Below are 16,367 nucleotides of genomic sequence, written 5' to 3'. Positions count from 1 at the left end.
TCTAGGGAGGGAGTTAAATCGATGTAGTGACGCGTACGAACGAATGGAGTTTCGTATGAGACATCGGATATAGAACGATCAAGCATAGTTGCTTTCGTATAACGAAACGCAGATTAGAATGACCAAAATTAAACAAAAGGAAGTGAGATATCGTTTCTTTGAGCATAAGTATGTATCATACTAGCACAACATAGATCAATCCTTCATTATAAAAAAAAATCACTGCTGGTGTGCTTCTCAAGAGGACTGGTATTATCTGGTTCGAGTATCATCTCAACACGAAAGCCTTATTAATAAATGATTAATATTCTTAATTTTCTTCCAAGCGTATAATCCAAATGCAGGTCTTTAGAGAAATTTGGATTTGTAAAATAAATAAATTCTTTGGAACCACCTTCAAATGTTCACTCCAAAACTCACCTTTAACTATAAAAAAAAAAAGGCAAACGTAAATGAGATTGTGAAAATATATTTCTACGCGACGAGACCTAATAAGAATCACTTCTGAAACTCTTAAAACTTCCAGAAACTTCATGTTCGACTAAAAACAAGAGTATAAAATAAATACCATCCAAAAATTTCGTTTCAATGGGCGGAAATTTTCTACGTCACAAATTGAGCTCTAACTTCTGATTTTTTACAAATAATTATAAATTAAGATTAGTCAAATAATTATCACCACATTTTTTTTCGTTTCAAGCATAATATGATCCATGATAGGCAAAAGTCTTTTTAAAAATAGTGAAATGAGTAAAGAGGTTTGATTCCTTTTCGGAACAGTACCAGAAAACAAAGTCGGCTGGTTGAATACAAATCACAAAAAATTCAACTTGAATACATAATTTCTAGTTAAATGATTTAGAACGGCCCAGCTGGAAAGCAAGTTGACGAGTCACCTTCAAGGTATTTACAATCACATAACCCAAGAAGCAAAACCACACTTTTGTCATTAAAAAACATGAACTCCGCACACAGAAACGAAAAGGAGAGAAAAAAGTTACCTCAGAGCTATGTAGATTCCTACCATATTTTATCAGATGATAACATATTAGAACCTTGAAATATGCCAAGAGGGCAAACCTCTATGAGAGAGAGTAATATTCTTGCCTATCAAGATCCTTGTCTAGAAAACTAGAAAGATATAAAAGATTACAAAAGTCTCCCAGAAGTTCAGAACCCACAAGCTCGTTACATGTACATAAACAGTGTATAGAGCTACATAAAAGTGCACCAATTTCATGAAAAGGTTAACAAGGAACCGACACAGCCACCAGAAGTATCTTCTTCAATCAGCACCCATACAAAACACTAGCAACAAAAACATTAAAAAGATACATTATTAAAAGTGAAATGTAATAAGATCAATATAAAGAGAGGTGCAAAAACTAGTAAAATTACCAGGTTTACAGTTGGGCATGAACACAATCTCCAATGAAAATGAACTTTAGCACCAGGTGTAGAAGTGGTTGGACCAGCATTTCATAGAGAGCTCAAATGGAATCACGACCAACCATCTCGTGCCAATAGACTATCTAGAACCAACTTTTAACATAGTGGAATAGGCAAAGCTAATAAAAAAGACACGTCCGCATGGATCAAGCCCAAGGACTCGGAAGTAGAGCATAGAACATCATGAACCACTTCGGCAAAGAGGATAAGCTACGCGAATAGAAGACAGCTCAACAAGGATCAAACCTAAAAGCTGAAAGCATACAGATAAGCTATATCTATTTTCCTTCCCATTTTTCCTTTTCAAAAACCAGAAAGATGGAGAAGGGGAAAACGACATCTTGCAGGTTAAGACGCAGAAGTGAGAACCACTTCAAAAGAAAAGAAAATAGAGGCATTGAGGTACAGGGAAGAAGCAATGATGACACAATTCAGGTAGTCAATAACATAGAGACTAAATTGGAAACATATAGTTGGTATTCAACTGAAGATATAGAAAACTCATGAAGGCTATAGAAAATCCTGAAGGCCAAGTTGAACATCAGGCAGAGAGTGGGTAAGGAGTTGATAAGATAAAATCTATAGACAACCATATTAGGGATCTACAGCATATACATGTACCTAACTAGAAGATATAAATCAACTAAAAAACAGGGAAAACATGAGTGAAGACCCTGAAGAGATACATCGAAGACCTCAATTGCAATTCCGAAACATTGTGGACTCCTCCATGCTGAATATGCACAATTAAGCGTCAATTCTCCAATCTGTTCTAATCTTTCATTGATATTGGGCAGACAAAGTTTTTATTCAATGCTTTCACCCAGGAGAAATCCATGTCTGAGCAACCGTCAAATTTCCTAAACAGACATAATCCACTTTACATATATATGGAGACAGGTTACCAACAACCCATTAGAGCACTTGCACCGCCAACCACTCATGACAACACTTCCGAAAGGAATCCTAATAAGAAATTATCCCTGTATCAGTTTTGTCATTCTTAGTATTGCTACTACTTTCTACTTCACAACACTACTTCAGAACAAATTCACGAGCACTTTACAGATCTCATCTCTATCTCGTCAAGATTAAGGATGCGACGCAGGGTTTTAGTAGCAGAGTCGGAGCTGTTATAAAGATCGCCAGGCAACAGGCTGTGCAACCTGGATGGAGAAGCAGGTGCAGAATCAGGATGATACACAAATCATTTTCACAGGGCGAGGGTAGCCAAGTCAAGGGACACAGTTCTAGTAGGGCTGGAGGGAAAACTTGGCTGGGTAAAAGCGCGGGAGGAGGGGAATTTGAATAGGCAGGTCCAGCCCAACGCTCAGAAAAACGAAAACCATCATCGGGTGACCTATCATTGATTTCAAACTTTCTATTAAATGGGATGGGATTGCACAGCTTTTTGTATTTCTTTTGGAGCTTTTTTGGCTTCATTGATGGTGGGGACGGGGTTTTGTGTAACAGGAATGGCGGAGTAGCAAGATTTCATAGGAGTTGGAGTAACCCAGCTCCGCGATGAGAAGTCCCGCAATTAATCCCTGAAAATGGCCAGCAGCGACATCTTCCAAATGATACCAATTTTGTAGTGCTGTGGCCAGGGTTGCTATCATAATACTGATGGTGATTCTTCTGATGAGGAACGGCGACTAGAGTCTTCATGCTATCAATCCACCGAGTTAACAATCCTCCGTTGTTATCTTGTCCACTACTATTAACTACAAATTAGGTACTCCAAAAATATCAAACTAGTTAAAAGCTCCAGAAATCAGCACACTAAAAATCGTATCTCAAGCAATCAGAAGTTTAAGATCTCGTCCAAAAACCGCCAAAACAGAGACAACGAACACTTATCTCCCCTACACCCAACCTATACAGATAGCATATATTCTCATCTAACGACTCACCAGAAACCAATCTTCAGATCCACACACATGTAAACAAAACCACAGCAAACGAAATGACAAACAAAAAAATTAAACTCGAACGAGAAAGTCAAGGCTTCTCACATAAAAACTTGTAACTGAAAAAAAACATCAGACAGAAACTAACTTGATTTTCGCGTGAGAACAGATGAAATGGTGGAAATCGAAAAGGCGGTACAGAGTCGGATCAGCTTCACTCTAGAAATTCGCTTACCACACCGTAGTATTGGTAGAAAGTGTTTTTGAGAGATGATTGGGAAGAAGTCTTGGTTTTATAATTTCGAAATTCATGTGTTAAAAGTTAGGATTTTTAAGGTTTTTGGTTTAGGAATAATTAGGCACATCACTCCTAGGAAAATTAGGTCCATTAAGGTCCATTTAATTATAAAATAAAAGTTTACAAAAATCATTTTCAAAAAATAAAACTTTCGAGTCCTTAAAAGAACTTTGTTTGACTAAAATCGACTTCTCCGATAAATTAAGGCTCGACTCGTAAAATAATTTAGATTACTGTAATTTTAGAAAATTTTATTCCTATTTAAATCATATTATTGAGCTTTAAAAATATTTATCAAAAAATATTTTCATCTTGGTCGTTCGCAATCTCCTTTCCCCGACCTAGTATCAAATATCGGGGAAAATCCTTAATTCATAAAATCATGAATTTAAACATTTAATCATATAAAATATATCATTTAAACATTAATAAAATAAATAAAAATTTTAAATAATTTTCATGCATGTGGTTTGCACAAATGTGACTGTGAGGACGGGCCGCCTCAACGAAACACTTGTGAAACCAAGAAATGTTACATCGTCAAAATGGACATAGCCAATAAAGAACCAAATAAAAATGGTAGGGAAGTTATTGTGTAGGTATTGTTGTCTGGTTTTACACAAACTGCCAAGAATTTCAAGACATCAAGTTCACTTTGTGACCTAGTAAATCCGGTAACACTATGTTAAGGAGGTTCAAAGCCAAAACCACATATCCTATTGCGATAATATTTATGTATATACTCTTTTTTTATATCACGTACATTAATGTATTAATTTCATTCATGTGGAGATTGTTGTAATGTTTTAAAGCTTAATGAATTTAAATTAATCAAAATAAGAAGAAAAAACTTAAGCTATTGTTTCATGCACCAAGAGAAGCACCGAAGGGACGCCACATTGACGAAACATCATGTCTCTACTGATTGATAACTATATAAACATGATCAAGGATCAACATTAAACACTTTTGCATGAGATTTTTCCGGATACCATTGAACTCATATTATCTGCCTTTTATTTCTTTCTGCCTCAAAGAGAGTACATTTTATGTGATACCCTTGTCCCACATCGAAAAAAATCAAGATTTAAAATGAGTTTATAATGGCTTACAATGGACTTCTATAGCAACTTGGGTTAATCATTTTCGTAAAGCGAGGATGAATACGACGTAGTTGCTATAGGGGCCCATTGTGCAGTCACGCAGACGCGGGTCCGAGCTCGGGGTGTGACAGAATGGTATCAGAGCCAGGTCACCGGCATGGAACACCGGGAAATAAGTGCTATGCGGGGCAAAGTGCTACGTGCATGAGAGCCACCTCTTGAACCTGCGGGGCAAAGTGCTACATGACGGGAGCCACCTCTTTAACGTGTAGGAGCCATCTCTAGATTCTAGGTTATGGTGGATCGAAAGGTCAGGCCGCGACGAGGACGTCGCGTTCTGAAGAAGGGGTGATTGTGATACCCTTGTCCCACATCGAAAAAAATCAAGATTTAAAATGAGTTTATAATGGCTTACAATGGACTTCTATAACAACTTGGGTTAATCATTTTCGTAAAGCGAGGACGAATACGAAGTAGTTGCTATAGGGGCCCATTGTGCAGTCACGCAGCCGCGGGTCCGGGCTCGGGGTGTGACATTTTATTTTTGGTCACTATTCTTGCAAATCATTGTGATGTATTTGTAAGAAGAGTCGTATCTTATGGGAGGATTTCCGTAAACTGTAGCACTAGAGAATTTCCATAAACCAAAGCACTCCGGACAAATTCGTCTTAAAGAGAGAGTGTCCAACACTTACCTCAACTCTCAGTTTACTGCATATTTCATTTGTAATTTTTGAGATTTCAGATACCAAACGAACATCTTACGCCCATGAATGAATATTTGGATCGAGACATTTACAATTTATTAATGGGTGCTCATTTGGATAGCCCAACACATAACAGTAAGTCTGATTTTTGAGACCATATTAAGATAATGAATTATTGTTAAGAGAATGGATCTAAGCCTAACTTCACTCCTAAAGCTAACTCAAAGTAGGATTGTCTATATATACAACTTTCAAAACTTAATCCAGCAGATGTGAAAAATCTAATATGTTTTACTTATCAACATTTGTTTGCTCCAATCATCTTATTTTTATTTCTTATAATCTCCAAATAATAGAACCTCTTAAGTAATAATATTTTTAAAAAAAATCTTGTATTAAAACAATGATTAGATACTCGTAACCGTTACTCTTCAGTACGTGTTAGGTAAATCATAGAGCAAACACATTAACTGCGAACTACTCTAGCAATGTAAATCGCATTGGACAAATTTTGTGTGATAGACTATCTCAAGAAAATGTTCTTTGAAATTTGAATTCATAATCATTGGTAATGTGTTCACCCGCTCCATTAATTCATACATCAAAATTTGATGACTTATTGTACCAATTGATAATTGTACATATGCCTCGAGATCATCTTATTAGTTCCAAATGTCATCTATAAAATCTCACTATATGCATTTTTGCCACATTAATTTATTTTAATTCAAATATTTTCCATGTCAAAAAAACTAGAAGTTAATACATTAAATATCCCAGCATGATACATTTATATATATACATATATATATATATATATATATATATATATATATATATATATGCATTGGTTATAATTTTTTTATTTAATTTCGGTTGTGGTTTTAAGTTTTATGATAATTTTATATATTTAGTTCTACATGCAATCTAAAATATTAAATATAATATATTTTTATATATAATATTATATTTTCTAAATTTTTAATGAACTGTGTCATCGTAAATTTTTTATTTATTGATCGTCGATAAATTGAAATTATTATTATGCATCTTATTCAGAACTATAATATAAAATACATTTAAATGTAAAATATTTTCGATTGTTTAAAAATTTAATTTAAATATGATGTTTCTTGAAAATATAAACTAAATTTAAATATTTACGTAATTTCATTTAATTTTGGTTATGATTTTGGGTTTTCTGATACTTTTATATATCATAAAAACTTTTGTGAGACAGTCTCATTGGTCAAATTTGTAAGACAAATATTCTATTTGAGTCACTAATGAAACAATATTACTTTTTATGTCAAAATATTACTTTTTTATTTTAATAATTGGAATAGTGACTCATCTCAAATAAAATATTATATATATATATATATATATATAATATTAGGTTTTTCAAATTTTTTGTGAAGAGTTTCATCTTGAATTTTTAATATATTGACTGTCATAAATTGAATTATTGCGCATCTTATTTCTTTCTGCCTCAAAGAGAGTACATTTTATTTTGGGTTATTGTTCTTGAAAATCATTGTGATGTATTTGTAAGAAGAGTTGTATCTTATGGGAGAATTTCCATAAACTGAAGCACCAAAGAATTTCCATAAATCGAAGCACTCCGAACAAATTCGTCTTAAGGAGAAAGTGTTTAACACTTACCTCAACTCTCAGTTTACTGCATATTTCATTTGTAATTTTTGAGATTTCAGATACCAAACGAACATCTTACTCCCAGGAATGAATATTTGGGTCGAGACATTTACAATTTATTAGCGGTTGCTCATTAAGATAGCTCAACACATAACGGTAAGTCTGATTTCTAAGACCATGTTAAAATAATGAATTATTATTAAGATTATGGATCTAGGCCTAACTTCATCTCTAAAGCTAAATCTAGGTATGATTGTCTTTATATACAACTTTTAAAACTTAATCCAGCCGATGTAAAAAATATAATATGTTTTACTTATCAACATTTTTGTGCTCCAATCATTTTATTTTTATTTCTTATAGTCTCCAAATAATGGAACCTCTGAAGTAATAATTTTTTTTTAAAATCTTGTACTAGAACAATGATTAGATACTCGTAACTATTACCCTTCAGTACGTGTTAGGTAAATCATAGAGCAAATACAACAACTGCAAACTACTCTAGCAATGTAAATTGTATTGGGCAAATCTTGTGGGATAGACTATCTCAAGAAAATGTTAATTAAGAATTGAATTTAATGGGCAATGTGACTCCTATAAAAAATAAAATATGTGAGATTGTCTCACAATAGACTTATTATACACACACACACAATCTCACATATTTTTATTTTTTATACGAGTCACTCTGCCCATTATGAAAATAAAAGGTAATATTGTTGTCTCACAATAGACTTATTACACACACACATATATAAATATATATATATATGTGCATATTATCTAAAAACATTAAATATATATATATATATATATATATATATATATATATATATATATATATATATGTGCATATTATCTAAAAACATTAAATAAAATATATTTATATATATATAATATTAGGTTTTCCAAATTTTTTGTGAAGAGTTTCATCTTGAATTTTTAATATATTGACGGTCATAAATTGAAATTATTGTGCATCTTAATTAGAACTTTAATATTAATTTTTATAACATGCTCTAAATATTAATTACATTTTTTAATCAAAATTCATTTATCTAATTAATGTCAAAAATTGTGAATTTTTTAATAATATTTATTTATTCTTTAAATTTTTATAGAAAAAATATTATATAGTTCTTTAAATATTTTTTTCTAATTTTTTTTCTAATTTTTTATTAGTAACAGCTTCGCTCATCCAAAATATCGAAGACAGCTGTAACAAAATCAATCTCATAATTAGGGTTGTAAATGAACCAAACCGTTTGTGAACTATTCGAAGCTCGATTCGATAAAAGCTCGTTTGAGCTCGTTTAATGAGATTCGTTAAGATAAACAAACCAAACTAAAACTTTACAGTATTCGGCTCGTTAGCTCGTGAACATGTTCGTTGGTAAGTTCATGAGTAATATTTTAGATGAAAAAATAATAGTTTTGATATTTGATTTATTGATTTTGCATATTATTTATGAAATATATAAAAAAATCTATTAAATTTATTTATTATAATAAATTTACAAATTTTAATGAGAATAATATATTTTTCTTTAAATATATAATTTATTTTTAATTAATTTAATGAAAATTTAAATGTATAATTCATATATTTATTAAACTTGTTTACGCTCGATAAATGCTTGAATAAGCTCGTGAGTCATGCATATATTCGTCAAATAAAGCTCGAGCTCGGCTCGATTATAAACGAGCCAAGCTCAAACATTCAAGAATTTGGCTCGACTCGACTCGACTCGATTACATCCCTACTCATAATAGAAGATTGTTATTTTACTTTAAACATAATCTCAATTATATGAATATTTTTATAAATTTACATATATTTATTATATTTTATCAATAATTTTAAATAATTATTCAAACAATCATATTTAAAAATTTAATCGTTAATTATATAAAAATTACATCAAACACCAAATAATAGTTTTATAAAAAAAAATTAGAAAATTATTGTCGTGAACAATTCATAGCTAAAATCCAAAATGTGTGAAAATATTAAATGAAGAGGGGCCCTTATTACGTTAATTTTGCTTTTTCTTGTTTTAATTTCTTCCCATCATTTTCAAAAAATAATAATAATTAATAATTCTTCCTCTTCCCTTCTTTTAAAAGCAGCAAAATCTGCCATTGTTGATCTATTTCTTAGCGAAGCTCTCTTTCTTGCAAAGTTTCTACAAGCCCATTTGGTAGATATTTCTCTCCCAGTGCTAAAATTAAATAGCAAATGGAAACTTGTGTTGATTTGTATCTGGGCTGCAAGCTTGATGGGGATTAAGCTCATATTTTGTCGAGGAAAGGAAGGAAAGTGTGAAAAGATTATTAATTTATCTTTTAAGGAAAGACGGGGTTTTATATTTACTGTGATGGTTCTGAATATGGAGGCCAATGAGATTTAGCAGAGATTCTAAATCTCACCAAAAAAATTTAATCAACTTTGTTACTTTATACTTCTTTAATCAGTTATGTGCTTTTGAGAGGAAACCCACTTTTGTTTCTGTTCTTTTAAGGCGAAGAAAAGGGGAAGTTTCCTTCTCTATTGTTTGTGTCTTTCATCAGCTGTTCATGGATTTAACAAAACGTCAAGTTCCTGGTTAGTTCTTTATTTTAGAAATCTATTATTTGTTTTTAACTTTTAGTTGATGTTCTTTATCCCTTTTGTTCTACGGTGTTCGTAATTTTTGTTCATTTATGGTATTTTTTGTTCTTTGCAGTTCGGTTCGTTACAGAAGAAGTATCGGCTTGAAAAGATTTACTGGTTTTAGTGTAATAATGGAGAGTAATAGATCTAGAACTGTGGCCAGCAAGCAAGCTCTCATGGCGGATCAAAGCAATTCATTGCTTTCTCCTACTAGAACTCCCACCACACCAATTTCATCTTTCTTGGGATCACCAAGATTCTTCTTTACCAAGAATCTTTCTGATGCAGAAGCTAATGTAATGAGTCCAACTTCAATCCTTGACCCCAAAGTTTCATCCAGTTTTGTGAACCCTTTTGGCTATGATATCAGTCTATCCAATCCTCCAAGTAAACAAGAACAAGAAGCCATTGGATTGGCCCTTATTGATTCACTCGATGAGGAGAAGAATGATGAAAATGGAAACTTTAGCAAGCCATTGAGCAGAATGGTTCTGTTTGGATCAAAACTTAAGGTACAGATTCCATCCAATGATCATACCTCTTCACATTCTCCGGCTCAATCTCCGAAATCTACGGCGGATTTCGGAATCAAGACTAGGAATTCTCAGTGCTTCAGCCCTTTTTCCAGCAACCCGGAAAAGAACTTTAGCAGGCAGCTATCTTTGAAAGAAATGGAGCTTTCTGAGGATTACACTTGCGTGATCACCCACGGCCCGAATCCAAAAACCACTCATATTTTCGATGATTGTATTGTGGAGAATTGCTGCGGAAATGATGATGACATAACTTCTGATAATCCAAGGGAAATGGAAAGTGGTTTTGAAATCACTGTTTCAACTTCTCCATCACCAAATTTCTTGAGCTATTGTCACACTTGCGGAGACATTCTTGACCAAGGCAAAGATATTTACATTTACAGGTTAATTCAGTTCGAGGCCTAAACTTTCTGTTTAACACATTGATGGCTTTATTATTCATGGGATTTGATATTTGGAATTGGTTTTACTTTTTAGAGGTGAAAAAGCCTTTTGCAGCCATGAATGCCGCTGCCAAGAAATGATCATGGACGGAATGAAGAACCCGAAGTTGGATGATAATTTTTACAACCCGAGTTGAATATGATTCTCTCTGCTCCACTTTCTTGTTTCAGAAGAATTTAGCATCTTCAAAAGGGATTTTGAACAAAGAATTCCAAATTTTCCACCCCTTTAGTTGAGTGGGAACATGACGTGGCTCAAGGACTGAGTTTCGTACATCAATGTGAAATATTTCTTGAATTTTTTTTTTTTTTTGGCTTTCTTATTCTCTTGAATTCCTCTCTCGTTGATACATATACATAATGAGCCAGAGGCAGAGATATAATGTAAAAAACTCTTATTGTAAAATCCGTTGGGCTCTAAATCTGGTGTATCGATAAGACATTTGTGAGATGGATAGCGAACATTGTTTCGTATACGAAACGAATAGAATGACAAAATTAAACAAAAAATGGATATCGTTTCTTTGAGCATAAGTTGTAACATGCAGACAAATAGAATCATTTCCTTCATTATAAAGCAAAAATCATGCTGGTGTAGCTTCAAGGACTGGTTATTATCTGGTTCGAGTATCATCTCAACACGAAAGCCTTATTAATAAATGATTTAATTATCTTAATTGGTTCTTCCAAGCGTATAATCCAAAATGCAGGTCTTTTAGAGAAATTTAGGATTTGTAAAATAAATAAATTCATTTGGACCAACCTTCAAATGTTCACTCCAAAACTTCACCTTTTAACTATAAAAAAAAAAAGGCAAACGTAAATGAGATTGTGAAAATATATTTCTACGCGAGACCTAATAAGAATCACTTCTGAAACTCTAAAACTTCCAGAAACTTCATGTTCGACTAAAAACAAGAGTATAAAATAAATAATCATCCAAAAATTTCGTTTCAATGGGGAAATTTTCTACGTCACAAATTGAGCTCTAACTTCTGATTTTTTACAAATAATTATAAATTAAGATTAGTCAAATAATTATCACCACATTTTTTTTTTCGTTCTTAAGCATAATATGATCCATGATAGGCAAAAGTCTTTTAAAAATAGTGAAATGAGTAAAGAGGTTTGATTCCTTTTCGGAACAGTACCAGAAAACAAAGTCGGCTGTTGAATACAAATCACAAAAAATTCAACTTGAATACATAATTTTCTAGTAAAATGATAGAACGGCCCACTGGAAAGCAAGTTGACGAGTCACCTTCAAGGTATTTACAATCACATAACCCAAGAAGCAAAACCACACTTTTGTCATTAAAAACATGAACTCCGCACACAGAAACGAAAAGGAGAAAAAAGTTACCTCAGAGCTATGTAGATTCCTACCATATTTTTATCAGATGATAACATATTAGAACCTTGAAAATATGCCGAAAGTCGAGGCAAACCTCTATGAGAGAGTAATATTCTTGCCTATCAAGATCCTTGTCTAGAAAAACTAGAAAGATATAAAAGATTATACAAAAGTCTCCCAGAAGTTCAGAACCACACAAGCTCGTTACATGTACATAAACAGTGTATAGAGCTACATAAAAAGTGCACCAATTTCTGAAAAGGTTAACAAGGAACCGACACAGCCACCAGAAGTATCTTCTTCAATCAGCACCACCCATACAAAACACTAGCAAAAACATGAAAAAGATACATTATTAAAAGTGAAAATGTAATAAGAATCAATATAAAGAAGGTGCAAAAACTAGTAAAATTACCAGGTTACAGTTGGGCATGAACACAATCTCCAATGAAAATGAACTTTAGCACCAGGGTGAAGTGGTTGGACCAGCTTTCATAAGAGAGCTCAAATGGAATCAGCCTAACCACTAGTGCCAATAGATCATCTATGAACCAACTTTTAACATAGTGGAATAGGCAAAGCTAATAAAAAGACAGTCCAGCATGGATCAAGCCCAAGGACTCGGAGTAGAGACATCATGAACCACTTTCGGCAAAGAGGATAAGCTACGCGAATAGAAGACAGCTCAACAAGGATCAAACCTAAAAGCTGAAAGCATACAGATAAGCTATATCTATTTTCCTTCCCATTTTTCCTTTTCAAAAACCAGAAAGATGGAGAAGGGGAAAACGACATCTTTGCAGGTTAAGACGCAGAAGTGAGAACCACTTCAAAAGAAAAGAAAATAGAGGCATTGAGGTACAGGGAAGAAGCAATGATGACACAATTCAGGTAGTCAATAACATAGAGACTAAATTGGAAACATATAGTTGGTATTCAACTGAAGATATAGAAAATCATGAAGGCTATAGAAAATCCTGAAGGCCAAGTTGAACATCAGGCAGAGAGTGGGTAAGGAGTTGATAAGATAAAAATCTATAGACAACCATATTAGGGATCTACAGCATATACATGTACCTAACTAGAAGATATAAATCAACTAAAAACAGGGAAAACATGAGTGAAGATCCCCTGAAGAGATACATCGAAGACCTCAATTGCAATTCCGAACATTGTGGACTCCTCCATGCTGAATATGCACAATTAAGCCGTCAATTCTCCAATCTTGTCTATTCATCTTTCATTGATATTGGGCAGACAAAGCTTTTTACTTCAATGCTTTCACCCAGGAGAAATCCATGTCTGAGCAACCTTCAAATTTCCTAAACAGACATAATCCACTTTACATATATATGGAGACAGGTTACCAACAACCCATTAGAGCACTTGCACCGCCACCACTCATGACACACTTCCGAAAGGAATCCTAATAAGAAATTATCCCTGTATCAGTTTTTGTTCATTCTATAGTCTACCACTAACCTACTTCAGAACTTATTCACAGGAGCACTAAATGATCCAAATCCTTCATTCATCAGTAACGTCAAGATTAAGGATGCGACGCAGGGTTTTAGTAGCAGAGTCGGAGCTGTTATAAAGATCGCCAGGCAACAGGCTGTGCAACCTGGATGGAGAAGCAGGTGCAGAATTCAGGATGATACACAAATCATTTTCACAGGGCGAGGTAGCCAAGTCAAGGGACACAGTTCTAGTAGGCTGGAGGGAAAACTTTGGCATGGGTAAAGAGCGTGGAGGAGGGGAATTTGAATAGGCAGGTCCAGCCCAACGCTCAGAAAAACGAAAACCATCATCGGGTGACCTATCATTGATTTCAAACTTTCTATTAAATGGGATAGGGATTGCACAGCTTTTTGTATTTCTTTTGGAGCTTTTTTGGCTTCCATTGATGGTTGGTGACGGGGTTTTGGCCGAAAATGTAACAGGAATGGCGGAGTAGCAAGATTTCATAGGAGTTGGGAGTAACCCAGCTCCGCGATGAGAAGTCCCGCAATTAATCCCCTGAAAATGGCCAGCAGCGACATCTTCAAATGATACCAATTTTGTAGTGCTGTGGCCAGGGTTGCTATCATAATACTGATGGTGATTCTTCTGATGAGGAACGGCGACTAGAGTCTTCATGCTATCAATCCACCGAGTAACAATCCTCCGTTGTTATCTTGTCCACTACTATTAACTACAAAATTAGGTACTCCAAAAATATCAAACTAGTTAAAAGCTCCAGAAATCAGCACACTAAAAATCGTATCTCAAGCAATCAGAAGTTTAAGATCTCGTCCAAAAACCGCCAAAACAGGAGACAACGAACACTTATCTCCCCTACACCCAACCTATACAGATAGCATATATTCTCATCTAACGAATCCACCAGAACCAATCTTCAGATCCACACACATGTAAACAAAACCACAGCAAACGAAATGACAAACAAAAAATTAAACTCGAACGAGAAAGTCAAGGCTTCTCACATAAAAACTTGTAACTGAAAAAAACATCAGACAGAAACTAACTTGATTTTCGCGTGAGAACAGATGAAATGGTGGAAATCGAAAAGGCGGTACAGAGTCGGATCAGCTTCACTCTAGAAATTCGCTTACCACACCGTAGTATTGGTAGAAATGTGTTTTTTGAGAGATGATTGGGAAGAAAGCTCAGATTCCTCGGCTTTGCACGGCGGAGCAATGGTTTCCTTTTTGCGGTTTCGCTATGAAATGCAGGGCGAGGGGGAACACTGAATAGAGTTGTGGAGGGGGCGAATTTACGAGATTACCCTGAACATGGAAGCTAATTACCGGCTTACGTCACCGACAGTAAACCGCTGACAAGACCATTTTGCCCTTCCACGACCAGATCACAAATCGCATTTGAGATCCACGCTCTTAAAACTTGTTGAGTCACAAATCTTGGAGTAAAAGGTTCAATTCATCGGAGATAAATATTTATGAGAAAATTAGGGGTAATTCCTGTTTTGGTTATTCTTAATTTAGTTTTTTTCCTTTCATTGTCCTCGTTCAGTTCATTTTGTTTTACAAAATTATATTCAGTCTTTATTCTCATTTTACACGTATTTTCTTTTTTTTTTACTTTTCTCTTCTTTTTTTTTTTTTTTTAGAGATATGAGCATTTTGGCATTGTTATATTTATTGATTTTGTCCAAAAACATAAGACTACGCAAATTTTTCAGACTATATATCATATTTTTTTTTTATGGCCCATCATGTAACCTTATAATAAATTATCCATTTTATCTTTTTTAATCATAATGTAGTCGAGTCATATCCATCTGGTTTTACAAACTGTTCTTCACAGATTAATCACGCAGTCGCAACATATGGTTCTTAAAGTAGATCCCTTCAACGTCATTTAAGACAACTCTATATCATTTCCTATCTCGGGATGTACATGAACATAAGTTTAATTTTGAAAATAATATATGGAATAGACATAAGTTTGATTCTTTTATTTAAACATACATAATATTATTACATAGTAATCTCATGTAGATGAGGATAAATATGTTTAGCTGAAAATACAATACACCTAAACTACAATTAGAAAAATTACAAATTTATTTGAAGAAAATGAAGAAATTGAATGATGTCTTCATCTTCCTTGGATCTTGATATATATAGAAGCTTTTATAGATTTGAAAATATGAACTTCAATCTTGAATTATTTCTTTATATTATTGCCATTTGTGGGCAACAACATCTTGTGATAAGTGGTGATAGCATATTGAACATACCTATTGACAACACCATGGCCCAAAGTGTTGTAAGAAAGTGGGCTGAAAATACAGAGGCCCACTCTGAAGAAATTATTGTCGATGACTCTCGAGAACTTGGGAATACAAATGAAATTGGGAAAGCTCCAGAAGCACAGGAGAAAGAAACAAAGAAAGCCAATCAGTGGGAAGATCAAACGGTAAGGACTCGTAAAGCTCCACGTTGGATGAAAGATTACGTTCCCAAGTAGCAAGCTAAGATACAAGAGAATTTTAAGAGTTGCTAATGACTACTGAGATAGATATATTCATATGAGTTTGTAATGGGCAAGGAGATATATAAGAAATTATTTGTGTCTCTATCCCTTTCTTCTTTCTCATTCTGTCTTCTACTTCCTATTCTAAGTTCTTCTGTTTATTTTTAATTTGGTTCTTGAGCAAGAGTCAACCTCACTCAAAGAAGGTTTAAAATATTGAATCTAATTAACTAGATTCTATCGAGGTGCTCTCGTTGTC

General features: G+C 33.8%; 1 protein-coding gene and 1 long non-coding RNA gene across 2 annotated transcripts; one reads left to right on the top strand and one right to left on the bottom strand.

The window, feature by feature from the left end:
* Positions 1–9,246: 9,246 nt before the first annotated feature.
* On the top strand, positions 9,247–11,162 carry LOC140831718 (FCS-Like Zinc finger 8-like). Its single transcript, XM_073195468.1, has 3 exons — positions 9,247–9,728; positions 9,850–10,695; positions 10,790–11,162. Exons 2-3 carry the CDS (start codon positions 9,908–9,910, stop codon positions 10,890–10,892), a joined length of 891 nt encoding a protein of 296 aa, XP_073051569.1. The 5' UTR covers positions 9,247–9,728; positions 9,850–9,907; the 3' UTR covers positions 10,893–11,162.
* Positions 11,163–11,934: 772 nt separating this feature from the next.
* Positions 11,935–13,633, bottom strand: LOC140831731 (uncharacterized). Its single transcript, XR_012117918.1, has 2 exons — positions 12,525–13,633; positions 11,935–12,436 (listed from the first exon to the last, which is right to left on the bottom strand). It is a non-coding gene; the product is annotated as an uncharacterized lncRNA (long non-coding RNA).
* Between the last annotated feature and the right edge of the window lie 2,734 nt (positions 13,634–16,367).

This window comes from Primulina eburnea, chromosome 1 (assembly GCF_022965805.1).
Source record: "Primulina eburnea isolate SZY01 chromosome 1, ASM2296580v1, whole genome shotgun sequence".
NCBI lineage: Eukaryota > Viridiplantae > Streptophyta > Magnoliopsida > Lamiales > Gesneriaceae > Primulina > Primulina eburnea.
This window is presented reverse-complemented; position numbering and strand designations above follow the sequence as displayed.

Coding starts and splice junctions, on each gene's coding strand:
- LOC140831718 (XM_073195468.1), top strand. CDS start 9,908: ATGGAGAGTAATAGATCTAGAACTGTGGCCAGCAAGCAAGCTCTCATG. Junction 10,696..10,789: donor AAAGATATTTACATTTACAG/GTTAATTCAGTT, acceptor TTTACTTTTTAG/AGGTGAAAAAGCCTTTTGCA.